The sequence below is a fragment of the Maylandia zebra genome, linkage group LG17 (genome assembly GCF_041146795.1).
Source record: "Maylandia zebra isolate NMK-2024a linkage group LG17, Mzebra_GT3a, whole genome shotgun sequence".
Taxonomy (NCBI): domain Eukaryota; kingdom Metazoa; phylum Chordata; class Actinopteri; order Cichliformes; family Cichlidae; genus Maylandia; species Maylandia zebra.
This window is the reverse complement of record NC_135183.1, coordinates 7,355,615-7,374,432: the sequence shown is the minus strand read 5'-3', so window position 1 is coordinate 7,374,432 and position 18,818 is coordinate 7,355,615. Positions and strand designations below refer to the sequence as shown.

Below are 18,818 nucleotides of genomic sequence, written 5' to 3'. Positions count from 1 at the left end.
TAAAAAGTGACAGTGTCATTTTATAAAACTAATTCAATTAATTCACAATGATGCAGCGGTTAATCACAGTAATAGCGTCCGAATGCAGTGGCCTACTGAGGCCCTTCTGTGTGGAGTTTGCATTTTCCTCTTGTGGTTTCCTCCCACAGTCCAAAGACATGCATGTTAGATTAAGTGGTTATTCTAAATCAAGGAGCAAATGTGAGCATGAATGGTTGTTTTTATGTTTTGGTCATACAATAGGACGACCAGTTCAGGGAGTGCAGGTAGTATAGACTCCAGCTTCTCTGCGATCCTCAATTAGAGAAGTGATTAAGAAGATCGATGGATGGATGAATTCACTTTTCTTTCTAAACTGCTGATCAGTTTTTTGAGGGATGTTGAATATGGTGCATGGGCATGTACCCTCTTGTTCACACACACACAGCTTAAAGAAATCTTCTTTAATTCATATCACTCACTCCTTTAATAAACACAGCCTATATAAACACACATAGAAATCTCGTGAGAAAAGAAACTCAAATAAGTGCTGGAGCTTGTGAGAGGGTCTGATGTAGCTACTATCCTGCCCAGCGACCCATTATTGCTCTTACTTCTTGCATATTCTATTATCCGTGTCTATTTTCAATCTATTTTAAGCTTGGATACACTGGCAGGCACAGAGACCAAAAATAACAACAAACAAACAACAACAACAAAAACAGTGCTGGCGAGCTGATCATGGGATGCATTTCTGACGCGCAGACACCGAGAGGCGCCAATGAGCACATTTTCCAACCGGAACTTGTATCCACGTGCTGGCACCGGGGCGGAAGAGCATTTGTTTTGATCCCGGCGTGTCGTTTCGTCCGCGTGCAACTACAATTCTCCCGTTATGAGCGCAGTAATTCTTCCAACAGCACACATAATGTCATCCGCGGAGAACAAAGTCGAAAATAGCAGCACCGAAGAAGAGGAGAGAGGGAAGAAAAGAAAGATGTCTCTTTCCAGGTAAGCGATTTAAACCGACTGCAGCTCAGCCACAAAACTAGGACAATATTTTGCGTTTGCTGTAAAGATTGTTTGCTCAGCTTCACTTCTCAGAGTCGGCATAATCCTAATATTTGTTAACCGAGTAGCAGATACATCTGCTGTCCCATACCAGATGCTACTTATCGTAATATGTTTATGCTAGGCAGTTATGAAGTTAGCAGGCTATTAGTTAGCTTCAAGTGAGACCACCACAGCCAAACTCTTCACTCTGTTTCTTCTTCGTTTATTAACACTTACTTTAACCTTTTAGTATATATTAAGTATATCTCCTAAAGTTTGTCACACAAAACATTTTCTGGCTCAACTACAGGTTATGTGTGCGTGTTGAGCACCGTTACTTGTTAAACACACTCACAGTTTGACGTGTTGTATGTCCTGCAGTTGTGGTGTTTGCGGATCAGAGGAGGCCAAGTACAGGTGTCCAGCCTGCCTTACTCATTCCTGCAGGTGAGATGAATATCCTCTGATTAAGTGCTAAAGCCTTAGCAGCAAATACACACAAAAACGAAGCTGCTTATCCATAATGTGGTTAGGACTAATTGTGCTTTTGTAAACCACTGGGTGACTTCACCTCTTTAGACCTTTATAAATTCAAAATGTAGAAGTTTATTCTCTTATTCTTTCATGACCTTCTTCCAGGATGTGGCTGTTATTGATTTATTGATACTCTTTTAAAAATTTGTTAATATACAAATATTTTAAGTGGAATAGAAAGTGACCTTATTGTGAAGTAATTTAAAACTGCAACACATTTTCACCTTGTAAAGTGTCCCACTGGTGTTGCATTGTTTGCTTTCACCTATCAGAGAGCACAGTGTGGTGCTGTGGAATAATAATAATCCATGGAAAAGGACAGATTTTGGCATCTTAAGTCATCTATGTCAATTAAGTTTTAAATACTGTCATAGAATAAACAGTACTTCTGTATGCATGAGTGTACTGGACAGCATTCATAAGTGAGGTCCAATCACATTTTAACTCCAGCTCTCATACTCTGTTGACTGTATATAGAAATGGCACTTATTCCTCAATGGTTAATGAGGTATGTGGTGGACACTCTAAACTGTATTTGGGCTGTGATCATTTCATTTCAAATTGCACCTGTGAATGGACCCCCAATTCTGAAACCTTTGTCATTACCTCTTTTCCCTTAAGGTAGTGCAGTTGAGAAGCAGACATTTTGACAAGTTGTCCAAAGAAACTCATGACAGAGTTAGCGGGTTGTGTATGGCAGTCCTTTGTAAACTAGTTGCCAGAGTCTGACCCATAGCCAATAACACCAGAGGTTCCCATTTTTTCAGCCAAGCAATTAATAGTGCTGTGGTAGTTTCAGCTTTTTGTCATTGGCAAAAAGCTGAAATGACTACCTTCTAGATTGGCCATTGCACTGATGGAAAATGGTTCCAACAATTTTGAAGTTAACTGTTCATTTAATCACATCGCACAATCTTTTTTTATTAATTTATTAGGTCCAAGATTTCATGCAGGAAAAAAAAGAGACATAACATTTACAATGTCATCACAGACAATTTTGTGTTTGTAGTGTTAAAGCTCCACTGGGATAGCATAATTCTGTCTTCCATTTGTTTTCCATCGCTATTTAAAAAACAGAGGAAAAAAATACCCGGTAACCTAAGAATTACAATCTTCCACATCTTCTACCCTTACGTGCAGATAAATATTATCGATGACTGACAGATGGCCGTGTTTTTGTTTTTACTTTCTGAACTTTCCTTTGATTCATGTCCAGCATCAGCATGCCTCAGAACAGCATGCCTCACAAAATCTCAATGGTCCGTTGCCCATTCTTGGAATTCTGTCGATGCTAAAGCATTTACAACTTCACCTTCTAATACTGAATAGTACAAAAATTATATTGCTAAACATTTCTTTAAGATTTATCTGACGGGGGCTAACAAATGTGCTTTCCACTCTCGTATTGTTGCCTGTTGTTTTGGGCATCATTCAGCATTCCTTTTACATAGTTTCTAGGAATACAGTCTCTGGTATGACTTGGGCCAGATATCCGTCTTTCAGCAAGAGTGCGAAAACTGGCCTAGTCATGCTCAGGTGAAATCCCAAGGTTTTTGTGTTTGGTGTGAAGGAGTGTAAGTTTTTATATTTAACCCCCCAACGCCTCGTAGATCTCCTTTTATACATGAGCTTTTAAGACTTCTGCATCATCAGTTCAATTCCCAAAAAACCCCAAATAAACTGCACAATATATTTTTAAACAAATGCCAAACGTGTAGCAAATATGATACAAATCGAAACTAATTTATACAAATTAAGATTTTTTTTTTATTGTATTTTTTAACGTCAGAAGGTTAAATAAATACTCCTTTTTTTTTTCTTTTGAAAAATTAGGATTTTCCTGGCAATTATTTCATGGTACAAGCTTTAAAGGGTTAAGATCTTTCAAAAACAACACTTGAAGTCATGACAGAGAGCATGTTTAGCCTGGTTATCAGCTGCAGCTGGGAACATCATCTCAAAGATAAGAGCAAGCCTCACTCCAGAGCATGTCCACTGCAATTGTGAATCCATGAACTGATTTATCTGTAAACTTTGGAAACTTCTTATTTTGGACTTAATATTTGTATTTATTTTACTTTTATTCTGACGGTCCTTTTGAGTTGAATTCATGTGTTCCCTGGGTCACTATTTTAATTTGCTGTTGGATGAGACAACAGGGTGATTCACAGAGTTGAGCAGGTGAGATACTGAAATAATCGTTGAATGATCAAAGAGAAATTGACAGGTTAGTTGACTACCAAAATCATCTTTAATCTTGTATTATTTAAAAATGTCAAACATCCCGCGTCAGGCAGTATTACCCAATGTTCCTTTGGGTTATTTTAAAAAAACAAAAAAACAGTACAGTTTGTTTGTTTTTAACATTTTTCTTTGGCTCCCTTTCAGGCAAGGATTTATGGTTTACATTGACTAGCACAATTCTACATTCTGTTTTTATTTACATTTCACACAGTGCCCTTTTTTGTGAACTGGCTTAATCATTCCAACCTAAACTCAATTTCCTTCGGGGTCAACCTTTGGGATCAATAAAGTTTTATTGAATTGAATTGAATAAGGAAATGACTGCCTACCATGACTGTCCGTTTATCTTTTGTAGCTTGCCGTGTGTGAAGAAGCACAAGGAAGTTTCAGGATGCAGTGGCGTTAGAAATAAAACAGCATTTGTGACACTGTCACAATTTGATGAAATGGCACTTCTCAGTGGTGAGCAGCCTCTTTGCTGGTATAAGTCATTCTATTAATGTGTGTTATCATAGAAATGTGCTATTTTCTCATTTTCATAATTACCATTGGCCCTTTGTCTCAACTGTAGATTACAGGTTTCTGGAGGATACTGGCCGATTTGCTGATGGTGCCACCAGAGACAACCTCGTCCAGGCTCCTCGTGTCACTGTCAAAGTAAGCCCTGTGTTGATAGATTTAGTGTGTTGAATGTTGTTTTGTTTTACATTTTTGGGCATATGTGAGCATGAATTCAGAATGGAGTACAGATAAATTCTTGTATTGTTTTTAGTAACAAACACTAATAATTGTGGCCCATTCTAGCTTAGATTTCCACTGAATTCAACTCGTTCTGCCCCTCAGAGTAAGCCCAGTAATAAAATATTTGGGGGAGATGTATACCTTTATTTGTTTTATGATGTTACAAACATAAAAAAGATTTAAATATGAGTTTTAAATGTTAGTATAATAAATTAAAATAGGGTGGGTTGCTTTGGTGAGGACGTGTGCTATTTAAAATAATGGTGCTTACTAGAACCATATACCTTTATTCATCTTGTCCTAATAGACTGGTTCAATAGTGTAGTGGTTTACATATTTACCTAACAAGCAAAAAAAAAAATCCCTTTTTTAAATCTGGGAGAAGACCCAAATCCCTTCATAAGGAAGTGTGACAGTTGTCAAAAATCTGCCAAATCAAACATGTGGAGCTACCTGATGAGGAGAATAACAGATAAGCACAGTTTGTTGGAGAACTGTTTATGACCCCTGGTGAAACCTTGTAGAAAAGCCAAAACCCTTTAAAAGTGTGGAGCACATACACTTAGTTGACACTCTATTAAATACACTTTGCTAGTACCAGATTGAACCAAGGTGATGGAAGCATTCCTCCAACTCTGATTCATAATTTGTAGCATTAGGCAGCTGCTGCACATCTGTGATGAGAATCTCCTGTTCCACCACATCCCAAAGGTGTTCTATTGATTTGAGACCTGGTGCCTGTGGAGGTCATTTGAGTACAGTGAACTCATCATCATGACATTGGCGTGAGATAATTTGAGCTTTGTGACATGGCTCATTATGCTACTGGAAGCAGCCATCAGAAGCCATCAGGGAACACTTGGCTCAAAAAGGAATTCACATGGTCAGCAGCAATACACACATGTAAAGATCCTCATTTGATATTCCTCACCATCACCATGCCTCCTGACATCGCACCCACATTAAACGCAGGGACTGAACACACACACACACACACACACACACACACACACACAATGGCCTGTATTTGTATAGCGCTTTACTTAGTTCCTATGGACCCCAAAGCGCTTTACACTACATTCAGTCATCCACCCATTCACACACACACACACATTCACACACTGGTGATGGCAGCTACATTGTAGCCACAGCCACCCTGGGGCGCACTGGCAGAGGCGAGGCTGCCGGACACCGATGCCACCGGGCCCTCTGACCACCACCAGTAGGCAACAGGTGAAGTGTCTTGCCCAAGGACACAACGACCGAGACTGTCGGAGCCGGGGCTCGAACCGGCAACCTTCCGATTACAAAACGAACTGCCAACTCTTGAGCCACGATCGCCCATAACAGAACACACACACATTGGACAAAACAAACAAATGGCCAACTGTACCCTCATACATACAATAATAACACTGAACCATTGAACTTACAACCACTTGCACTTTATATAACTAACTACTGCATAATTTATCCATATCCATCTCAATGATCTCAACTGCACTACTGTAAATGCTGGATAGACAATCATACTGTACAATACAATAATTATAGTTTTTACAACTTTATTAATACTCGTAATTGTATATCTACAATCTGTATAGTTTTCATATTTCATATTTCTGTATAGTTTTCATATTTTTAACCATATTTATAACCTCCATTGTACATTGTAACATACCTATAATTAGAGCTGGGCGATAGAACGATAACGATATGTATCGCGATATAACTTTTACTCGATAGAGAAATTAAGCTATCGCGATGGACCTCGCCGCTCTTGTCCTCTTAAAATAAAAAAAAAAGTAAAAAAAAAGTAAAAAAAAAAAAAAAAAGGTCAGCCAATCCAAACTAAGTAGCGCAGAGCCGAACCAATCACAGCCGCAGCGTCACGTCGTGTGACTTGTTACGTACAGCACAAGTGCCAAGCCGCACGTGTGTTTGTTTGGGAAGCAGCCAGCGCGTAATGGAGGAAATGAGTGTGCAGACTAGAAAAATCAACCGAGCGTGACCGAAGAGAAAACAGATGATGGTTCCAATGCCGGAGAGATTGTCGAACGGAAGAGCCATAGAAGTTCCGTAGTGTGAAGGTATTTCGGCTATTTCAAGTCTGACAAAAAACAGAGTAGCGTGCACTGCAAATGTGCCGAAAGCAAGTCTGGAAATACAATAAACTGGTGCATGCGTCACACTGTGCGCCACGTTATTGTTTCGGTGAAATGAATTTCTACAATACTGTTACTGTTAATTCTACTCTCTGCAGTGTTTAAATGCTTACATATACACACAGTTACTGTCCGTCCACACATACGACTCGGTTCTGCTTCTATGCCCCAGCTTTGTTTACTTTTTCCCACCGAGGCTTCTAGACTTCTGATTGGCCAACATTTCTGCACGGTTAGGAATCTAGCGCCACCTGCTGCTTTGGCATGTTCATAGCAGCGTTTTCCTTCATTTCTGCCTTTATGTGTGGACGGGATTATTTTTTAAAACGAAAACGGAAAATCTCCGTTTTCAAAAATACCCGTGTACGTGTGGACGTAGCCTCAGTCTCTGACTGGAAGCGCTAATTCGTCATTCGGCTTTTGTCAGACTAAAGTAACTGTTAAAACTGTTTGAAAAGCTAAGCTATACAACAAGGAGAGATTGAGAATTTCCTTTTAGTTCTCAGTTTATTTGATATTGACAAAAGTTAGTCAGTTTTGTCTGTTATTCTGTAAAACAAACTAAGATTTATTTTTAGAATTAATATTTTGTTTCTAAGTGGAATTGACAATTTAGTCTGTTTCGTTTGTTCTATTTTGAAACTTAAACGCTTTAGCGGCTGCCTTTTGTGTAGTTTGCAATATTTGCCTTTATTTATCTGAAAAAGTCTCATGTTCCTTAAGTACATCTACCCTGTTGAACTTATTATGGGAAATAAATATTTAAATAAAAACAAGCTGCTGATTATTTCACATTTTACTTGTGAGCAACGGCACATTTAAATCTTACAAATATAGTTATTTGGCTTATATCGTGATAGATATCGTTATCGCCTGAAATGAAAAAAACATATCGTGATATGAAAAAATCTCATATCGCTCTACCTATAATAGACCCATATTCTGTGATATATCTATATTATTGCTAGAGCACTTCTGGATGGATGCAAACTGCATTTCGTTGCCTTGTACTTATGATTTGATTTACTGATTATATATTTGGGTCAATGCGCAGTTCAACAGGTGTACCTAAGAAAATGGTCGATGAATGTACCGATATGATATATACATCTTAAAGTAATAATAGTGTCAGATCCACATCAGACATATCCAATATCCCATAAGTGTTTTTCTCTTTGTGCTTTTATTGCTTTGCTTGTGTAATTTGTGGCTGCAGTTCCGCAATTTAAACATTTTTTTTTCTTCAAACCACTGACATTCTTTTGTGTAATACTTCATACCAGCTATTACCTGTTCTTTTACTGCAGCCCAATTCAAGTGGCATTTGATAGCTTGAAGTAATTTGTGTTCTTTTATGGGAAGCAGTCACTGCTTCAGCTGTTATAGATCAATCAAAATAATGAGGCTTATTCTCAGGGAAAGATAAAGGCTTGGCGCATGATGAGCTCTGGGATTTGGGTTTTTCTCCAGAACATTGCAAGTGCGGTAATCTGTTACTGGCCCTGTATATCCGCACCTTTTTAATAAATCTTTTTTACTGTCTCTTACTGCCAATCTGAAGTGATAAAGGAGCCAGAAAGGAAATGCTTGTCTTTTCAAATTTAGATGAGGGCAGTAGGAGTTCAGGCCATCTTTGGTTTGATTGCTAATGAAACTCACACAGCTGTAGTTATTGGCGTAAAACAGATGTTTGGTAATTGGATGTATTTGTACCGTGACAATACCCCCTTGCCCCAACGACTTTTTCACAGAACTGGAAGGTCAGCCTAGGATCCAACTTATCTGTTATTTACTAGGAATAGAGGCTGTCTTCAACACCATTTCTTGTTTCATTGACAGCTGTTTTGTTAGATGTATGTTGCAGAGATATTTCTTAAAGTCTACTAGCTGTTTGGTTCTACTTGCTTTGGGATCTTCATAATGCCTCGAGGGACCCCTCATTGCTTTATATTTCTCTATGAAAACAGAGATTGACAGACCACGTGACTTTCACGCGTTGCATTTTAGGTACGAGTGGCAGCAAATTCAAAACACTGCATCAAGCGCTAGCATTTCCAGCACCATGTTTACATTTTATTTGCCCCAAAAACGGTTGTGTACAAAACGAAGGAGAACACGGCAGGTCCGTACAAAGACAGACTTGACGAAAGACAAAAAAAGTACGAGGTAAAAATCAAAGGAGTGAAAGGGTTAGATAGGGCTGCTCAATTAATCGAATTTTAATCACGATTACGATCTGGGCTTTCAACGATCATTAAAAATGACTGAGCTGATTATTAGCCCCTCCCTCGTACTTTACTCTCGCGCTGCTCCGTGTGGCAAATCGAGCGCACCGCTCTGCATTTCGAACACGTGTCACAACAATTAAGAGCAGCGGTCCCCAACCTTTTTTGCGCCACGGACCGGTTTATGCCCGACAATATTTTCATTGACCGGCCTTTAAGGTGCCGCAGATAAATACGACAAAATAAAACTAGTACCGGTACCGAAAACATTATTACTAACACACGTGAAAAGACCAAGGAAAACCGAGTAAACGATAAAAACGATAACAAAATAACGCTGAAAACCGATAAAAACCCTGAAAACTATACATTTCACACCTGAGCCTCAACTCTCACGGCCCGGTACCAAACGACTCGCGGACCGGTACCGGTCCGAGGCCCGGGGGTTGGGGACCACTGATTAAGGGGACCCGAGGGAAGCGGAAGCTCGGAAAGCTAAGCAGAAGTTATTTGGAGAGGAGAGTGACTGCCGCTGGTTGAAAAGAGGTAAAAAACAAACAAAAAAAAAAAAACTTAAGTGGTGTGGAAACATTATGGGTTCGCGGAGTCAGACGTGGATCAAGTAGACATAGTGTGTAAACTCTGCTACAGTGTCGTAGCTGCACCACAGAGCAACACTGCAAAGTTCACTAAACATAGATGTTTACATTTTTCATTTATTTTTTATATTGCAAACATTTGCACTGTTATCAGTATTTGCACACTATTTTATGACAATCTTTAAAGCCATTATTCAATACATTGTTATTGTTAAATAAATATCGTCAAATAATCGAGATCTCAATTTCAGTGAAAATAATCGTGATTATCATTTTTGCCATAATCGAGCAGCCCTAGGGTTAGACCCATACGAGCATACAGAGTGGACTAAAGATGTTACCGTGCTGCACAGCTTTCATCACGCACATATTTATAACTATATGGTCCCAAGTGTGAGTGCATACACTCACAAAATGTTTAGTATCTTCAGATCCCTGCAACAAGCTCAGGTCCAGTTTACTTTGGTGATTTGGACTATTCCATTTTACAGCTGTTGTTAAATTTTTTTTTCTTTACCTCCTGTACAGGCCAACGCAATTTATTTGTCTTTTCAGGTTGGAGTATTACACAACATTTTCAGATCCAATAGAAATAAAAATAAGTGTTTCGTAATTCATTCAATTTATTGTCTTTATTTATAACTGGCATTATTGTTTTATTTTATTATAGAATCTTACAAGAAAAAGGCAAAATTGTATTCCATTGTGCTTTATTAGCTGCTTTGGTGAAAAACAAGTCAACTGTGCAAAAAAAAAAAAAAACCCATATCAAAACAACATACTGGAAAACAGTTATTCATCACTTGATTGCTTCAATACAACACTTGGGCACATATATGCAGGACTTTTCGTGGCTGTTTTGATCTCGCTCTCTCTCTTAACCGATCAAATCTGGCTGTGGTAGCAGCTTTAAACTCGGTATGACCCAGGTTGATAGAGGGTGCCCAGTCTGAATCGCATTCCAGCATTTTGTAGGCTGGTTTTCCTACAAAACACAACAAACATTAGCCCGCAAAGCCACAGTGAACAAAGCAGCATAGCGCAACGAATTCAAATCAATATAAGACTTATTTGTAACCTACATCAACAATTATGTTATGATAAATTATGTAATGACTACAACAGAAGACTTACATTTGTGGAAATGCTTGGAGCGGACTAACATGTGAGCTGGAGTGTGCTGGAACGTTATATTTGGTCTTCGAATGACTGCAATCCAGGCCATCCGTCAGTTCTTTGTTACTTCGGAAACATGGTTGGAACAATTTCTCTTCCACGACAGAATCAGATAAAAACCGTTACGCGTCGGCTTCCCGTGGCTATCATGCGACGAGCTTTTGCAGTTAATAATACAACAGCTTCTTGCCATTCTTTGTGTTTCTTTTTATCGCTGTGTGACTGTTTTCTTGTGAAAGCCTGCGTGCGCTAGTACCACTTGCCACTCGTACCTACAATCCTTTGCGGTTTTGACGTCACATTTTCGATCTCTATATGAGATGAGATTCTAATAAGCAGTATTTGGTATGACAGTCTTTAACGAGCATGTCTGTGAAGGTTCGTAATCCACTGTGAACGACCATCTTTGAACAGAGGCGGTGGCTTACGACTCCAACTGTCTGCCATCTATAATCCAGTTTTGAGATCCCTTCCCAGAGGCCTTAATGCCCACTCACATCCTGGGCTATATGACCTCAGTAAATCACGTGGCAGGGTGGGGCTAGGTGGGTTCACCCGATAGCTTGGCTGATTGTGACCCACACCTCATTTCACACCTTGGGTCATGTGATTAGGTAGAGGATCAATAGGAGGTCCATGACCCTCTTGGGGACACTCCCATAGGGTTTAAAATCTGGAACTGTCCACCAATTGCTCTTAGAACTAAAGAAGCTTCTTGGATGAAACGTCTTCAAGAAAACTTTAAAAAGTCCAGATGCTTTTCTTTCCAAGCTCCTTAAACTATGATGACCTGTATGACTGAGAACCTTCACAGACGTATGACAATCTTTAATATTCAACATAGTCTGAATTCTCTTAGACAGGCTTTCTCATAGTTTCTTCATGATTAGTTCTCCAGGCTTTTTGAAGGACAAAGCTCTGTCAGTGCGCCCCAGGGTGGCTGTGGCTACAATGTAGCTTGCCATCACCAGTGTGTGAATGTGGGTGTGAATGGGTGAATGACTGGATGTGTAACGTGCTTTGGGGTCCTTAGGGGCTAGTAAAGCGCTATACAAATACAGGCCATTTTGGATGTTCTCTGTTCTCTTTTCAAGATGAGCCACTTCAATATTTGTTGAGGTCTTGGCTTGGGGAAGGCCAGTCCATGACAGATTGTGATTTTCTATCCAGGTATGATTTTACTGCATTGCCAAATGTGTTGGGGATCATTGTCATGCAGAAAAAAAATGAAGCCATTGACAATTGGATGCTCTCCAGATGGCATTGCATAGTTGTTAAAAATATTTTTCTATGTTTATAATTCCATCAGTTTAGACAAGATACTCAAACCATGCCAGGGCATCTGCCGTTTACAGATGGCTGTAACTCTCACTGTTGTACCCCTCCTCCCTTTGCCCTCTTCTATACATAATTACAATTTGAACCAAAAATGTCAAATTTGGATTCATCCTCCCCATGAGACCTGAGTAGATGGACCAACTGAAGGACCAGATGTGTCTTTCAGGTCCTCTGTCAGGCCCTTGTTGGATTTTTTTTCATATTTCTCCAGGACAGTTTATCATAGCTTTTTTTAGTCCTGCCACTACTTCGTTTGTTTTCCACTTTCCTCAGTGTACGATGTGCCAAGTTTTCATCTAAGTGTTATTTGGGAATCACCTTGTTGGTGCAAAAATATTATTTTTATTCCTGCTTTGCTGTGTTTTCTTTGGCATTTTTTTTAATTACACTGCAAAATGGGAACAAATCATTAGGTTTTATCATTAGGTGGCAGACCACTAGTAACAAAATGACTAAATGGAAAAAAAGGGCTAGCTTCTTGGAACCAAACTATAAAGAAATGAGGAATGGTTTAACACTTTTCCACAGTACTGTAGAACTAATGGGAATTATCAGGATACTAGAAAATACTGGCTCCCAATCTTGTTCATACAGATGTCACTCACAGGTTAGGGTCAGGTGTGTGCTTTGGAACTCGTTTGTTTATCTTGACTTCTTTCAGCTGTGTGGTTTTGGTTATTTAACCATTTTAACTACAGCTTATCATTTCAGTCGTTCATCCATTCATTCATACTTTTTTGACAGCTATTCATTTCATGGCATGTAGTGAATCTTTTGTATGGTTTATACATTATGTTTCGGTACCAGTTTAACATAAATGTTTACCTATTGTATATTTATTGTATTTAGCCAACCATTACCCACACTTATTAGTTGACAGTTTCAGCTGTTGGTATAGATTTGGCATATATTCCCATCTCCCATCCTTCATGTATCCTGGCTGCAGAAGTACCACGGGAGAACTTGTACCCCTGCTTGGGAGTCACTGCTGTACAGGGTTGTTCTACTGATGGGGCTGCAAAGACTATTTTGTCTTTACATTTTGTATTCTAAATTGTAAATGTATTGAAAAAGACCACATATAATTTTTGCTACTGTGCTTAAAATGGCAATAAATTAATGATATAGTTATTGCTGATTGACACGAATAATTTAACTTTACAATGAAACTATATCATCTTTATTTTTCTGTTCTTCAGTCTAAGAAACTGGCCTCTAATGCCAGGAAGATGAACATCACCCTGAGATTCCTCCCCATCACCTTCTCTAAGAGCAGAGAAAACTCCACCTTCTTCCTTACAAAGTAAGCATACACCTGCTCAAATGCAGAAAATATCATTATTGTTAATGTTATATTTTGAATTCTGTTGGATGGAGTTAAATGTCAGTGTATTTTGGAATATATCTAAGGTAAGTTAGTAACTTTCTTCATTTTGTAAAGTAAGGCCCTGTCATTATCTTGACCATAATAAAGGATGTACAGGATGAAGATTTTCCCACACACATCCTATACAGGGTCCAGAGAAAATAAAACTTGCTGACACACAAACAAATGTGATATTAATAGGTAACATAAGTGTTTAGAGTTCTTTCAGGGGAATACCATGAAAAGCCTTACAAAGACATTCAGGCACTGTTGAACATACTGTCTAAGACAGCACTTTAGTGTTTTCTGGTAAAGCCCTGCTTAATCTGCTGCAAAATGAGCTTCTGATTAGTGCTGTTTTACTTTACCACAGGATGGCACTCTCGTGAAGTGTTTTATCTAGACTTGGCTTTTCACACGCTTATCTCATGGCAGTCTTGTGCATGGTGATGAATCCTGAATCTCTAACCATGTGTATGAAAGATTCATTCCCCACGAGAGTCTTTAAATCGTTAATAAAGGAGTTTATAATATACTAAATGGGACATGAGCTGAGATGATTACCATGATGTTAGAGCTTGCCAGACACATATGCCAGCTTGTTGCAGAGAATCAGTGGCATCATAGTCCATGCTGGTGGACACCTTGCAGTTAATTTTTTCCATTCTTGCCCAGCTTCTATTGCATGACACGGCTCAACTCGACTCAGTAATTTACATAGTACCCATTCCTGTTTAGGGGCATGGTAGGATGGTTTTAAATCCTTGTAAAGGCTGAAGGAACTGAGGAAAAAAAGACTGCTAAAAGGAAAAAACTGGAAGGTTTGAGTAATTTCATGTCCCATGTTGCACATCCTATGTTGCACATATGTCGCTTCTTTCTGGCCTGTCAGCAGCCTGCAGTGTTTACATGTTGCCTTTTAGTTCTGGCTTACATGGTTTAGAATCTCGACTGAAGCAGTACCTCTTTTGCCAGGTACGATGTGCTTTGCACAGTGGAAAACCAAAACCAAATGGCATGCAGGGAGACTTTCAGAAAAGTCTCAGCTTATTTAATATTGCAGACTTGCAGTTATTTAGACACGAAGGTTTTATTGTTTTCTTTAGAAATAGCGTGTATTTAGTTTTTTGTTTTTTTTTTAATTTGGTCAAATTTGTTCAAATGCGCTGGTTGTCTTGTCATTTTTGGCAGCTATTCTAACTCCCTGGACAACCTTGTGCCACTCATTTTGCAATTTCTTTGAGGTTTGGCCCTGGCTCTCTAATCCCCCAGTGGAAGAATAAAGAAGTGGAAGAGGGGGGGAAATTGTTATTGAACTGCACATTAAAGTTTTACGAGTCTTGAAATGCCCAGGGACAACATTAGGTGCCAATCAGGATTGCCACTAAAAGAAACCTTTGTCATTCCCTCCAGCTGGTTTTATGTTGTTACTTTCCCTTTCACCACCCTCTTTTCCATCTGTAAAGTCGACTGCTCTGTCATGTCTGTGTCTGGTGTTCTGCAGGTGCTGATTTAAGTGAGCACATCACATCAGCTTTGTCAGGTTCTTGTGGCAGACTCCAGCTTCATACTCTGTGTGTTCAGTTCAACAGTTGTCAGATGTTTTAGGGTTTTTTTTGTTTGCACAAATTTTTATCTGAAGGATACAGATGATATATTTTCATCGTCCTGTTAGCCTAGCATCAGTAGAGGAATCACCAGCCAACTGTCTCACTAGATTTTTCAACTAACCGCAACACTGCACCATTTACAGGCTACCAAATAGACACAAGGGTTGGGGAAAAGGTATATAATAAATAAATGGCAAAGGGCTGAGAGAGAATTTGTTTCAGAATGTACCAAGTACATAATATAAAAAGCAGATGTGTGAACAGTGTGAGTGCAGCTGGTTAGCGACATATTCATGCTACGCACTCACAGTGCCAGAGAAGGATCATTACTGGCATACAGCTGACTGGAGGGTTTTCATGCCTGGTGGTGGTGTGTGTACGTGTGAGTGTACATGTATATGCGGTGAGCTTGGGAGCACGTGTCTTTTTGATTACATGTTTGTATGCAAAATAATGGCTGTGCAGCTACTTTCTTTCCACCTCTTACCCAATGACTAATTTAAAAAACAAGGCAAGAACAGTAAAGAAAAAACTTGAGGCTGCCTCTCACTCCAGTCCTTAGAGGATAGTAGCTGGCATTTGGCAGAACATTGGGTGTAGTTGTATTAGGATAGAATTATGTGTTCTACAGTCTCAGCCTGGCAGGTCAGAGAATTTTCCTCACAGATGACTTGAGTGGACTGGACAACACATTGCAGAAGCAGTTATTGCATGTAATAACTGAAAATATTTCTATAATAACTTGGGATGATTAGTAATATGAGCTGCAGCAGTTTTCATGCCCTGTGTATTACTTTCCCATATATTGGGTTGGGAGAATCAGCCTTAATTAACCCAGCTTTCTGGGTGAGAGTGGTCCTATATTTGCTCCCAGTTATTGACAGGTGTTGAACAGTGAAATCCAAAATGAAGTGTTTCTTATTGACAGTAGAAGATAACATAATAGCTTTGTAGACGAAAGAAGTGGTATCCCATATGTGCTGTAGGCTCAGTTAATGTACTATAAAGGTATTTTGAATGCTTGGCATATCTTGTGTTGTTTAATTTTTTTAAATTGCGGTAAGAAAGTCCATTCAAATTACTTAGCATTTTTATCTTCACCAAGGAGGTTGATTTTGGCAGCTCATGTGTCTGTAAACACGATAGCTCGAAAAGTTTAGAATGAATTCTAATAACATATAGAAAGTATAGTATAAATATTTCAATTCTGTGTCACATTTGACCTCTGACCTCCTCCTTCAAGGTCCATAGATTGATCTGAAGGTCAAAGTGATAACAGTGCTATATAGAGCTTTAAAACTTCCTCTTCCTGACTGCCATTGTTTGTACTGACAACATAGGGGCATGTGGAGAATGGAGGGGATCCAAATATGACTGCTTCAAGGTCAAATAACATCAAACTTAAATGTCATATTCTCTGATCTCACTTTAACATTTAGGGTCTGCCTTTTCTTTCAAGTTGACCCCAAAATGTGTTATGCCTAGGGCTGCTCGACTATGGCAAAAATGATAATCACGATTATTTTCACTGCAATTGAGATTTTTATTATTTATTTAACAATAACAATGTTTTGAATAATGACTTTAAAGATTGTCAAAAATAATATAAAATAGTGTGCAAATACTGATAACAGTGCAAATTTTTGCAATATAAGAAATAAATGAAAAATGTAAACCTCTATGTTTAGTGAACTTTGCAGTGTTGCTCTGTGGTGCAGCTATGACACTGTAGCAAAGTTTACACACTATTGATCCACGTCTGACTCCGCGAACCCATAATGTTTCCACACCACTGAAGTTTTTTTTACCTCTCTTTTCAACCAACGGCAGTCACTCTCCTCTCCAAATAACTTCTGCTTAGCTTTCCGAGCTTCCCTCGGGTCCTCTTAATTGTTGTAACAAGTGTTCGAAACGCGGAGAGGAGCGCTCGATTTGCCACACGGAGCAACACGAGAGTAAAGTACGAGGGAGGTGCTAATAATCGGCTCAGTCATTTTTAATGATCGTTGAAAGCCCAGATTGTAATTTAGATTAAAATTCGATTAATTGAGCAGCCCTAGTTATGCCTTTTAAAGAAAGTGTTGTCAAGAAAAAAGCGAAGGAACCGGCTGGTTATTATTATTTTTTTTAATAGATTATATAGTAATCAATATCCACGCTCTTCTCTATGAACTACTCCTACAAAATAAAAGCCTGCACTTTGTGCTTGTTTTTATTGCATTACAATTTTTGTTATGGTTTATATGAAAAGAACAAAGAAAACAAATGTATAAAAAAAATAATGCTATTCTCTTAAAAGAAAATGATTCCCAGAAAGTGAGCTGTTTTGGCTGAGGTTTGCACTCTGGGTGCTTCTTGTCTGTTACTGCTTTTCGTACAACCAGTCCTTCGTCTTTCCTTCGTCTGTGACTCATCTCTTTGCAATAGGTCACTCAACTGAATGGGTTGTATTCTGGTTATAATCATATATAAATAAAAAGTTGCCAAGTGCCTATGTTATTTTGCAGTTAAGTCACTGTCTTGCAGCAATTAAATCATTGCACACTTGCTTAAGTTTTGGTCATGCCATGGTCTCCAACCATGTTTTGGGTGGATTAATTATGCTGCTGTCTGGGAGGTGAAGGACATGAGGGTGAGGGTCACAGTAGTCAGTTGTCTGGAACAGCAATACTTTGAAAGGTTATATGACTTAAATCTAATTATAAACCAAGTCCAGTGTAACTGACCTATCAATGATAACCTGAGTTACTGTGGACAAAGAATGATTGGCCCGATATGCCAGGGTTTGTTTGCAGTGCTATACTCTTTGTGATCAGTTAAGTCAGGTGGCTCGATGGTGTATCGTATTTAAAAACTCCCTGGCATTTTTATTTAATTAAAATGGAAAAAACTAAACCTGTTATAAATAAAATATATAATAGTTCATTAAAAAAAATCTAGTCCTCTTTAGATTGAAGAGGCTTTCTCCCAACAAGCCATACCTGTTTTTATTGTTTTTGATGTAGCACTTGGGTGTTCTGGAATTTCTCTGAGCATTGTATAGTCTGACCTTGGGGTGAATTTGCACCTGGTAGGATTTACTGTGATGAATGTTTCACACGTAATACTTCTCACTGTACAACGGTGGACTTTATGACCTCTCTCAGATTGATGGGCAGCAACAATTTATTCTTTAAGATCATTGATGGCGTTGTATGAACTAGGGCTGCCACAAACGATTATTTTGATAGTCGAATAGTCACCGATTATTTTTGCGATTAGTCGACTAATCAGATCATCATCCATTGGACGTAAAACGTACAGCTTATTGCACCAGCAGCATCTGCTCTTATATAACTATCATTGGCTTACAGCTTTAAGTGTTTAAGGTATGTGCAAACTAAAAATAAAGACAAGATGATAGTTTATTAAATTTTAATGAAGTTTGCAGATTGTTTCGGTGAAGTTTAATAAACTCAGCCGTCTGCTCCTTGCTATCTAAAATATAACAGGACACCAGAGTATATTCTCGAGCATCTCACACTTCTGATAATCAGTTGTCTGCCTGACGTTTATTCAGCTGTGTAAAAACTATAACTTTAATCTCAGCCAAACCGATTTACTCAGGAACAAATAAAATACTGAAAAAAGCCAAACAATAACATTTTTAAGTTATCTAAGTGACTTACATATCATGTTTAACCTGAGTAGCAAAAGACAGCAGTGGGTTTGAAAACGATCTGCCGGGAGTCCGGTGTTCTCACCGGCTCTAGTGAGCCTGTAACCCCAGTTAGCTAATGACGTAACAG

At 38.8% G+C, this 18,818-nt stretch overlaps 1 protein-coding gene across 2 annotated transcripts in view; it reads left to right on the top strand.

Annotated features, from left to right (window-relative positions):
- Positions 1-607: 607 nt before the first annotated feature.
- znhit6 (zinc finger HIT-type containing 6) overlaps positions 608-18,818 on the top strand; it is a 44,827-nt gene continuing 26,616 nt past the window's right edge. Inside the window, exons 1-5 of one of the 2 annotated variants that reach the window (XM_004562125.6) lie at positions 608-990; positions 1,414-1,479; positions 4,166-4,272; positions 4,382-4,467; positions 13,254-13,357. In XM_004562125.6, the coding sequence (XP_004562182.2) occupies positions 875-990; positions 1,414-1,479; positions 4,166-4,272; positions 4,382-4,467; positions 13,254-13,357 (479 nt within the window). In that variant the 5' untranslated portion in view covers positions 608-874. The remainder of the gene's footprint in view (positions 991-1,413; positions 1,480-4,165; positions 4,273-4,381; positions 4,468-13,253; positions 13,358-18,818) is intronic. The other variant, XM_004562126.5, reaches the window with a different exon arrangement.